Genomic DNA, 11,990 nt, shown 5'->3' on the forward strand with positions numbered 1-11,990 from the left:
GATTACCAAAAGTGTCCGGATTACCGAAAATAATTACATATTTCGCATTGTTTTGCTAGCAATAACTTACAATATTCTCTACTCCAACTGTTTGAACAGAACTGTTCACATAAAACACACAAAATGTGCGTCATCGAGTAAGAATTGGATGGGGAGATTCACATCGCGACATGCTTCTGTGCAAGCAGACACGTAATGGGGACGAGTAAGAATTGGATGGAGAGATTCACATCGCAACATGCTTCTGTGCAAGCAGACACGTAATGGGGACGGGTACCTTGACGGGAGGTGCGTCGGACTACTGAGCATGTCGGATTAAAAAACGTCGGACTATTGAGGGACAACTGTAATAACAAATTAGATTAAGTTTCATATATGTTTTGCTCAAATATTCAAATGCTTCAAATATGATTTGCTCAAATATTCAAATAAAATGTTTGATCAAAATTTAAAAATGCATACTAAGTTACTAGTATATTTCATTTCTTTGTATTTTTTATACACAACTAATAAAATTAAATAAATAACCAATTAACCATAAGGACTCAATTTTTATCACATCTTATGGCAAAATCAATATTTTCAATATTTAAATGAAATCAGAATGAATTAAGAAGTACAGGGACAGATTTTTGTTAAGAATCTTTTTAGATAGTAGATTCATATTATAAAATAACATGAGTTATAAATTTCTCAGATAATTAGACAGATTCTAATTCTCAAATACCACGAAAATGTTATTTTATAATGTTTGCATGGTTGTTTGTTTGGTAAAATATAATGGTGATATAGTTAAATGGCTACATATCAATAATATCAACATTACATTTTATCTTATTGATATAATAGTGTCTACATAGTATATCAATGTGCTATATTTAAATAAAGAAATTTATCAAGTGTTACAAAAATTTAAAAAATTTCTTTAATTAGTATATTCAAAATCAAATTTTAATTGACTTTGTAAATCTTTATCAAGCAAAATGAAATTAATCCTTTTTTCACACCACATATATAGTCTCCAGCTCATAATAATTAATATAAATGAAGGAATAAACTGTAACACTAGTATAATATAATAGATTAATAAGTATTAAGTTTTGATACAGCACAGTAGATTAAAGAAATTTTGATTACTATTGAATATAATTTTTAGCAGATAACCTACAGGCTTATGTAATGAAGCAAGTTTTATGATGATTTTAAACTGTAATTATGAACTCATCAAACAGCTTTCTCTTTGTCTAAAGTCATTAAGTAATCATTAGAAAACATGAAAAATCCTTGCAATGGCAAAATCTTTGAAAAATTTCAATGGCAGATGAATATATATTCATATTCATCTGCTATTGCAATTTTTCCCAAAACCACAAAATACACTAATATGTTTACCTTGCCTTTAGTTCTCTTACATTAATTTTTTTTACATCCAGTCCATGCTATAATTGATATTATTAGACACTTTTGCTTGAATTTTTATCTTGAAAGCTGGTAACTATTCTCCATCTATATAATGAAGTAATTTCAGAGAACTTTAGAAGGTAACATTTCAGCTGTGTTAACTACATACCAATATTGTGTCTTTAACAGCTGTTGGAAAGGCATTGGGTATACAATGAGAAGGGTCATTTCTGTTCTGGCAATTTTCTACAGGGTATCTCACAAAATTATATCTTTTTTAATTTTTAATTTGTATTGATATTCTTTATACAGTTCATCAGTTCAATAATAATATCATTAATTTTAATTCAAATTTATGAAAATTTATTTATAGTTATATGATATTGAACCAAGAATCCAATCCCCATATAGATATAATATTACAAAACAGATTGTTTATACATCAAATATAAAGGTTGGTATTTTAATATGAATTTTTTATGATATAGAAACTGTAACACTCAAAAAGAACACATAATTATGATTGAAAACTAAATATCAATATTTAATTATATTAAATATGAAATGATAGTAAATATTGAACAACTGCATTTGACATACTTGAAAGCTATAGCACACAATATAACATGTTATTTTTTCCAATTACATTTGGTTGAGAAACTGTATTGCATTCCTTTCTGGGCATTGCTTTTTGAAAGAAAAATATATTTTTTAATAAAAAAAATTAATTTTAATACAAAATGCTAGCCTGTTCACAATCAAGAACATTTATTATATATTACAGATAGAGTATAAATTAATTTTTTAATTACATCTAGTAATTAAAAATTTAATTTATGGTAATATAAAACTACAGAATATTTGAAGTGTGCAATGCCATAATGTTGTAAATGCCATTTTTCTCTAAATACGTTTTATTGAAGAAATGAATTCTAAATGCAATGTTTTCTACTGAAAAAAATTATTCTGGCGATAGTAGTACTGTAAGGGACTGTGTTTTGAAATTGGAGTTACATGCAAGCCATAACATTTCTTCAAGACTTGAAGAAATTCATTTCACTAGAAAAAGTATTTTTTCTCTCCTGAAAAATTTCTTTTTAGCATTTACAAAATTATGGCATTGCATGCTTCATTTGTTATGCAAATATAATGTATTAAAGAAATAAAAAGTACTGAAAATTCAAAATGTATGTGGTTTTCAAGAAAATTTTTAATATGTGTTTTAGAATTAATACTTAATTTAATATTAAAAATTTTGACTTGTGTTGCAGTTTCCATATCACATACAGTTCTAAGTTTATAAGAAAAATAAAAATCTGGATAATGCATTTTTAATAGGATGAAAAGAAAGAATTATACAATTTTGATATTTTATGCAATCATCATAATCGACCTTGTTGGGATGCAAATGCTTATTTAGCTGCTCAGCAAGAAAAAGATCATCAAGTAAGTAAATGTTTTTAGGTACTAGAGGTAATAAAAAGATTAAAAATCAATATTCTATTGAACGTTTACATCTATATTTTCTATAAATCTACTGAATATATAAGGTTTTATTAGTAATTTGGGTTAAATTTTTAATCATTTTTTTAAAATGAAGTTAGAATCTTTTTATAATCTGAGTAATATTTAGAAACCAATTGTAGTTCTTTCAATTGGTGATTTTGTATTAATGGATTAATGGTATGCACACTATATTCAAATGAAACTGTGATTCTAATTTATGAAACACTAACTATTCTTTTTATTTTATATTTTGAAAATAATTTTATAATTTGTAATTGAAGAAAATATTGATAAGAATTTATTTTGGTAAAGTAATAATTTTATTAATGCCAAAGCCAAGTATTAAATTTTTTGTTTCTTATTATTATTATTCTTAAACTGTTATTAAGGAATTTTAATATTGATTTATTTATTAAATTAATATTAATATAAATTACACCTAATTTTATGGAGCTATTATTTTCTTTTGAAAAAAAAAAGATAAAGAGGTATTTAAAAAAATATTAGTCAGGATTATGAATTTTGATGCTCAGTTAAAACAAAAAACAGAAGTTTAATATGAAAATTCCTAATTTCAGATTTATAGTTGAAAGTAATGTATTTAATAAATTAAAAATTAATAAATTATTGATGTATATTTATGCATTTATAAATGATACAACTAATAGAATTGAAATTGAATAATTTGCATATAGAATTACTTAATTTTAAAAATGGAAATATTAATTATAATTTCTTTACAGATAGAAAAAATTCTATATAAATTTCTTAAAGAAATAAAAAACATCAAACAGATGGAATTTTCTCCCAAAAAATATTTTTGCCATACAAATATTAATTTAGTCAAAACAGAATACCAAAATGAATCTGAAAGTAATATTTGCAATCATCTAAATAACATTGAAGATAAAAATCTTATAAAAAATGAAGATTCAAACTTTTTAAAAGAACAAAATGAGAAAGTAGAAGAAATTGAAGAAGCAATTATATTTATTTTAGAATCTTCATTTCTTCCATTTTTAGAGGTTGGTTTGTTTGAATAATTTATTATATTTTATTCATATCTAGTTTGATCTGTTAGTTATAAAAATAATTATGAAATAATGTTTTTTTTAATATGCTTGTGACATATTAAGTTAATAAAACATGGTATTGTGTTATATTTTGTTATTAATATGTTTATTGTCATAATTTATTTGTACAATATTATAAGTAATGTTACATTAAAATGTACAAAATTGTTAACTGTTGAAATGACACTATTTTAAAATTTATTTACAAAATATCAATATATTAATTTATTTGTGGAATTTTTTAATTTTTTACATTTCAGAACACATTTTTTCCATAACATTATATTGTTTTATTTTTCATTGATAATTCACAACATAATAATTATTTTTCTGCATTTTTTTTAAAATAAATGATTACTTTCAAAATTATCATTTCTTCTAAATAAATCATAATTTTTTCTCAAATTTTAACTATTTTATTAATTACAGACATTTTGTTTATTTTTAAATTTTGGAAATTCCTGTTCAGAAATTTGCTTTGTAGAATGCATTTGATTTGAATTGTATTTTTCCTTATTTAAGAATATCATTTATTCAGTCACTACACTGAATGACTAATACAAAAGTTTACAAAACACCATATTCTTTCTCTATATTCATTTCTAAACTCCAGTTATATTAGCAACAAAAGTTTAAATATGTTGCAATCTTCTGTAAATATTGTATGATATTTTAAATAAATTTAAAAAAATTTTTTTCATTTTTTGACATTTGCACATATATAATTATTAAACATAATTTATCTAATATATTAATATATGCTTATTAGACATTTTAGACAATATGATTTATAGATAATATATAAAATAATCTCAGTAAAATTTTAAATACACAAGTACTGTACAATAGATTAATTTTTAAATTAATTTACATCATATGTATAATTATTTTAAACTGATTTCAGTAATAAATTTTATTTAATTATAAATAATATTGTTTACTATTTTAAATTATAATTACTATTTGTACTAAATAATTTTATGTAATTTGCAGAAATGCCTTGATATAGATAACTTTTTAAATATTTCAATGCAAGTCTCAGTAAGTTTATGATTTTTATATTATTAAAACATAGTATATAAATAAAACAGTTATATTTAAAGTTATTTTTAAATATAAAAGAATTAATTAATTCTTTACATTAAAAGTTAAAAATATTTGAATAATTATAAACATCTTTTATTAACATGTATGAGATGGTTGTATTGCAGACTGTGATAAACCATATTTACCACCATAAATGTTTTTAAAAACAGCATTTTGAAGTTTGAAAAATTAACTTTAATTTTTTTGTGTCAATGGGAAGGGATTAAGGATTAAGCCTATGTGGATCTGCCCCTGGTCTGAAATCGAGTTTGAAACAAAAAATTTCTGAGCAAAGCATAAGCAAAGCTCTGCATAAGTCAGTATACAAATAGTTTTATAAATTATACACTTACTCTTAATCTTCAGTAGAATTAATCAGTGTTTAAATTATTATTATTTACAATTTATCACTTTTAAGTTAACATTTTTCAAATAAGTATAGATAAATTATGTATTTTTGTTTTATCATTTAAAACTTTAATTTAAGAAATAATTTATTTTTAATTTGTGTTTTAAATTAAATTATCTAGGTTAATTTATTTAGGAGAAAATTAAAAAACTTCTTAAGGTTTTTATTGTAAATTATTATAAATACAGTCGAGTCCGCATAAGTCATCATAGGTATAACTAGACACTGTGGGTTAAGTAGTCAGTTTTTTTGGTNGGAATTTTCTCCCAAAAAATATTTTTGCCATACAAATATTAATTTAGTCAAAACAGAATACCAAAATGAATCTGAAAGTAATATTTGCAATCATCTAAATAACATTGAAGATAAAAATCTTATAAAAAATGAAGATTCAAACTTTTTAAAAGAACAAAATGAGAAAGTAGAAGAAATTGAAGAAGCAATTATATTTATTTTAGAATCTTCATTTCTTCCATTTTTAGAGGTTGGTTTGTTTGAATAATTTTCTCCCAAAAAATATTTTTGCCATACAAATATTAATTTAGTCAAAACAGAATACCAAAATGAATCTGAAAGTAATATTTGCAATCATCTAAATAACATTGAAGATAAAAATCTTATAAAAAATGAAGATTCAAACTTTTTAAAAGAACAAAATGAGAAAGTAGAAGAAATTGAAGAAGCAATTATATTTATTTTAGAATCTTCATTTCTTCCATTTTTAGAGGTTGGTTTGTTTGAATAATTTATTATATTTTATTCATATCTAGTTTGATCTGTTAGTTATAAAAATAATTATGAAATAATGTTTTTTTTAATATGCTTGTGACATATTAAGTTAATAAAACATGGTATTGTGTTATATTTTGTTATTAATATGTTTATTGTCATAATTTATTTGTACAATATTATAAGTAATGTTACATTAAAATGTACAAAATTGTTAACTGTTGAAATGACACTATTTTAAAATTTATTTACAAAATATCAATATATTAATTTATTTGTGGAATTTTTTAATTTTTTACATTTCAGAACACATTTTTTCCATAACATTATATTGTTTTATTTTTCATTGATAATTCACAACATAATAATTATTTTTCTGCATTTTTTTTAAAATAAATGATTACTTTCAAAATTATCATTTCTTCTAAATAAATCATAATTTTTTCTCAAATTTTAACTATTTTATTAATTACAGACATTTTGTTTATTTTTAAATTTTGGAAATTCCTGTTCAGAAATTTGCTTTGTAGAATGCATTTGATTTGAATTGTATTTTTCCTTATTTAAGAATATCATTTATTCAGTCACTACACTGAATGACTAATACAAAAGTTTACAAAACACCATATTCTTTCTCTATATTCATTTCTAAACTCCAGTTATATTAGCAACAAAAGTTTAAATATGTTGCAATCTTCTGTAAATATTGTATGATATTTTAAATAAATTTAAAAAAATTTTTTTCATTTTTTGACATTTGCACATATATAATTATTAAACATAATTTATCTAATATATTAATATATGCTTATTAGACATTTTAGACAATATGATTTATAGATAATATATAAAATAATCTCAGTAAAATTTTAAATACACAAGTACTGTACAATAGATTAATTTTTAAATTAATTTACATCATATGTATAATTATTTTAAACTGATTTCAGTAATAAATTTTATTTAATTATAAATAATATTGTTTACTATTTTAAATTATAATTACTATTTGTACTAAATAATTTTATGTAATTTGCAGAAATGCCTTGATATAGATAACTTTTTAAATATTTCAATGCAAGTCTCAGTAAGTTTATGATTTTTATATTATTAAAACATAGTATATAAATAAAACAGTTATATTTAAAGTTATTTTTAAATATAAAAGAATTAATTAATTCTTTACATTAAAAGTTAAAAATATTTGAATAATTATAAACATCTTTTATTAACATGTATGAGATGGTTGTATTGCAGACTGTGATAAACCATATTTACCACCATAAATGTTTTTAAAAACAGCATTTTGAAGTTTGAAAAATTAACTTTAATTTTTTTGTGTCAATGGGAAGGGATTAAGGATTAAGCCTATGTGGATCTGCCCCTGGTCTGAAATCGAGTTTGAAACAAAAAATTTCTGAGCAAAGCATAAGCAAAGCTCTGCATAAGTCAGTATACAAATAGTTTTATAAATTATACACTTACTCTTAATCTTCAGTAGAATTAATCAGTGTTTAAATTATTATTATTTACAATTTATCACTTTTAAGTTAACATTTTTCAAATAAGTATAGATAAATTATGTATTTTTGTTTTATCATTTAAAACTTTAATTTAAGAAATAATTTATTTTTAATTTGTGTTTTAAATTAAATTATCTAGGTTAATTTATTTAGGAGAAAATTAAAAAACTTCTTAAGGTTTTTATTGTAAATTATTATAAATACAGTCGAGTCCGCATAAGTCATCATAGGTATAACTAGACACTGTGGGTTAAGTAGTCAGTTTTTTTGGTCCTGGCTGACTTACATAGGCATTAATATTAAAAACTCCAATTTACTCGACACCATGTAACTCATTACCACTAGATAAATCGACATAGTTTTGCTATCCCACACTCGTTTAGACGTTTGATAAGTCAGTCCCCTCCTGAGAAAAATGAAACTGGTATGAACTCATTTTTTTCAGGAGGGGAGTTGACTTATTTATTAATATATACATATTAATAAAAATGCCTTAACATTTTATGTATTTTTATATATAAAATAATAACAGATAAACAAAAAGAAAATATACAATCTATATCAACATCACAGCAGAATCTGATTTTGCATTTTCTCACATCATGAGTTATTTGTAACACATTTTTGTTAGAAATGAGTTTCCAAAAGCTAACAATACTTATGCTGAAGAAAAAATATGAACTCATGTCTGNTTTCATTTTTTGACATTTGCACATATATAATTATTAAACATAATTTATCTAATATATTAATATATGCTTATTAGACATTTTAGACAATATGATTTATAGATAATATATAAAATAATCTCAGTAAAATTTTAAATACACAAGTACTGTACAATAGATTAATTTTTAAATTAATTTACATCATATGTATAATTATTTTAAACTGATTTCAGTAATAAATTTTATTTAATTATAAATAATATTGTTTACTATTTTAAATTATAATTACTATTTGTACTAAATAATTTTATGTAATTTGCAGAAATGCCTTGATATAGATAACTTTTTAAATATTTCAATGCAAGTCTCAGTAAGTTTATGATTTTTATATTATTAAAACATAGTATATAAATAAAACAGTTATATTTAAAGTTATTTTTAAATATAAAAGAATTAATTAATTCTTTACATTAAAAGTTAAAAATATTTGAATAATTATAAACATCTTTTATTAACATGTATGAGATGGTTGTATTGCAGACTGTGATAAACCATATTTACCACCATAAATGTTTTTAAAAACAGCATTTTGAAGTTTGAAAAATTAACTTTAATTTTTTTGTGTCAATGGGAAGGGATTAAGGATTAAGCCTATGTGGATCTGCCCCTGGTCTGAAATCGAGTTTGAAACAAAAAATTTCTGAGCAAAGCATAAGCAAAGCTCTGCATAAGTCAGTATACAAATAGTTTTATAAATTATACACTTACTCTTAATCTTCAGTAGAATTAATCAGTGTTTAAATTATTATTATTTACAATTTATCACTTTTAAGTTAACATTTTTCAAATAAGTATAGATAAATTATGTATTTTTGTTTTATCATTTAAAACTTTAATTTAAGAAATAATTTATTTTTAATTTGTGTTTTAAATTAAATTATCTAGGTTAATTTATTTAGGAGAAAATTAAAAAACTTCTTAAGGTTTTTATTGTAAATTATTATAAATACAGTCGAGTCCGCATAAGTCATCATAGGTATAACTAGACACTGTGGGTTAAGTAGTCAGTTTTTTTGGTCCTGGCTGACTTACATAGGCATTAATATTAAAAACTCCAATTTACTCGACACCATGTAACTCATTACCACTAGATAAATCGACATAGTTTTGCTATCCCACACTCGTTTAGACGTTTGATAAGTCAGTCCCCTCCTGAGAAAAATGAAACTGGTATGAACTCATTTTTTTCAGGAGGGGAGTTGACTTATTTATTAATATATACATATTAATAAAAATGCCTTAACATTTTATGTATTTTTATATATAAAATAATAACAGATAAACAAAAAGAAAATATACAATCTATATCAATGTCACAGGAGAATCCGTTTTGCATTTTTTTACATCATGTTTATTAGTAGCAAGCTGATAACGCTTACACTGAAGGAAAAATACAAACTTGTATTTGAATTTGAAAAGAATCTGTCTGAATGTGTCTGAATTTGTAAGAAAACTTTGCAAGCTGAATTTGCAAAACAAAAAAACTTTCAACAACAACATTGGTGGGAATCCTGAAGAAAAAAGAGGAAATTAAGAAACTTTTTCTTGGATCTTCGTCATAGCTGTCTGGAAAATGCCAGAGAAAGTCGCTGTACAAAGATGTCTAAGATGCTCTGGTATGTTGGCTAAAGCAAATTGCTTCATTGAATCTTCCTGTTTTGGGACTGATACTGAAACAAATGGCAATGGAAATCGCTGGGGTACTTGGAGTAGAAACCAACTTTAGTGCCAGTGATGGAAGGTCAGGGAGCAGTGGCATGCTGTCAGTGGAAGCGGTGGATGCGCCTTTTCCCTTGTATTTTCTAAAAAATAAATACTTATTAATTTTAATTATATGAAAATAATCGCACAATATTTTATTATAACTGCATTATGTATCTTATTACAAATTTCTATACTACACGTGGAAAAAAAGATAAGATTGCTATTGTATATTCAAATATTAGTGGCAGAGTGGAAGTGCTGTATTGTCACCATCCAAAAAGCCAGATTCGTGCATGCGCCTTACAGAGTACCAACATCACCTAGTTCAGCTTGTGGAAGCTTAGGACCTTGGGTGGATGCTACACGTATACCGCATCCAATTATATCCAGGACCAGTTCTGGGCTGTTAGCCGCCTGCCTGCTAGATATTTGGCTGCACTCACCCGATTACGTGAATCACGAGTAGATTTATAACTTAACCCAACTGATAAGAATTTACTGGTATGTTTTTATGATAGTTCTTTATAGTTGACAGGAGTTTANATATCCAGGACCAGTTCTGGGCTGTTAGCCGCCTGCCTGCTAGATATTTGGCTGCACTCACCCGATTACGTGAATCACGAGTAGATTTATAACTTAACCCAACTGATAAGAATTTACTGGTATGTTTTTATGATAGTTCTTTATAGTTGACAGGAGTTAAAAAAAATCCATTAAAATATTTTATATTTTTATTCTGCTCTCCGATTTTATATTACTCATGGATTTCAATGTTAAACCAATGAAACTACGATTTTGTATGTTTCATCTTTAAGGGGATGTAGAAAAAAACGAGTACAATTCTTGTATAACGTTAAAAAATTAACTGTTACTTTGGTAGCATCATTTACAACTAAATTTAATGAATGAGAGAGANTCTTTAAGGGGATGTAGAAAAAAACGAGTACAATTCTTGTATAACGTTAAAAAATTAACTGTTACTTTGGTAGCATCATTTACAACTAAATTTAATGAATGAGAGAGATGCACGAGGTACAGAAAAAGCTCTAGAATTTACATTCCTTACATTTACGATTTATGTATCTGTTGCCATAGAAATTTGTCTTTCCACTTTTTTCCCAAGACTACAAATATTCGAGTACAAAGTAACTGGTTTTGACTTATTTCTACTTAATGTAATAAAGACAGAAATTCTTCCAGTTCAATGAGAGTGACCGAAAAGTTGTAAATTTTGGAAATTTCTGAGGACACTTGGTCCTAAAACGAATTAGTTAGAAAACAAATGACTATTAAGTTTAACATATTTAGATTTTTACAGCTATGGTGAGAAATGTTTAAAATCTACAACATCCCTGTCGCGTCCTTTGAGGTATACTAGTGATGTGACAAAAGAGATATTTGACATTGACCGGTATCGGCACCCTGGGGATTTGGCAGTCCGCATGTATGCACGCTCTGCAACTATCTTCGATTCCATCCATTAGCCACTTGTAGGGAGCTATTTGACTAAGTGCATTGTTTTAAGATTTAAAAAGTAAAGAATATTATATATTTTTATGTACAGTATGTTTCTTTACAAAGCTATATTTAATTATAATTTTCTTTAAAAGTATATTCATACAATTGAAGAATATTTTGTACCAGGTATGTACCGGTACATCCACCACCACATTTTATTTCACCAAGTAAATTTTTATTATTTTATTTTTAATTGTAGCTCTTATATCGTGGCTAACGATTCGGAATGTAATTGTGATATTAACCCCTTCTCGTCCACTTTTTTAAAAAAATTTTTAATTAAACATAAAAAATACTTAAAACTGAAAAAAAC

The 11,990-nt window shown here is 24.3% G+C and overlaps 2 protein-coding genes across 2 annotated transcripts in view; both read left to right on the top strand.

Annotated features, from left to right (window-relative positions):
- Positions 1-3,950, top strand: part of LOC111630368 — a 10,890-nt gene extending 6,940 nt beyond the window's left edge. Inside the window, exons 4-6 of the mRNA XM_023374454.1 lie at positions 1,775-1,855; positions 2,740-2,847; positions 3,651-3,950. Coding sequence (XP_023230222.1) covers positions 1,775-1,855; positions 2,740-2,847; positions 3,651-3,950 — 489 coding nt within the window. The remainder of the gene's footprint in view (positions 1-1,774; positions 1,856-2,739; positions 2,848-3,650) is intronic.
- A 2,039-nt stretch (positions 3,951-5,989) lies between these two features.
- The window catches only part of LOC111630377, a 20,222-nt gene continuing 14,221 nt past the window's right edge, over positions 5,990-11,990 (top strand). The window contains exons 1-2 of the mRNA XM_023374467.1: positions 5,990-6,202; positions 7,244-7,291. Of these exons, the coding sequence (XP_023230235.1) occupies positions 7,280-7,291 (12 nt within the window). The 5' untranslated portion in view covers positions 5,990-6,202; positions 7,244-7,279. The remainder of the gene's footprint in view (positions 6,203-7,243; positions 7,292-11,990) is intronic.

Source organism: Centruroides sculpturatus, unplaced genomic scaffold, assembly GCF_000671375.1.
Source record: "Centruroides sculpturatus isolate CEXI.00-Female unplaced genomic scaffold, Cexi_2.0 scaffold672, whole genome shotgun sequence".
Lineage (NCBI taxonomy): Eukaryota > Metazoa > Arthropoda > Arachnida > Scorpiones > Buthidae > Centruroides > Centruroides sculpturatus.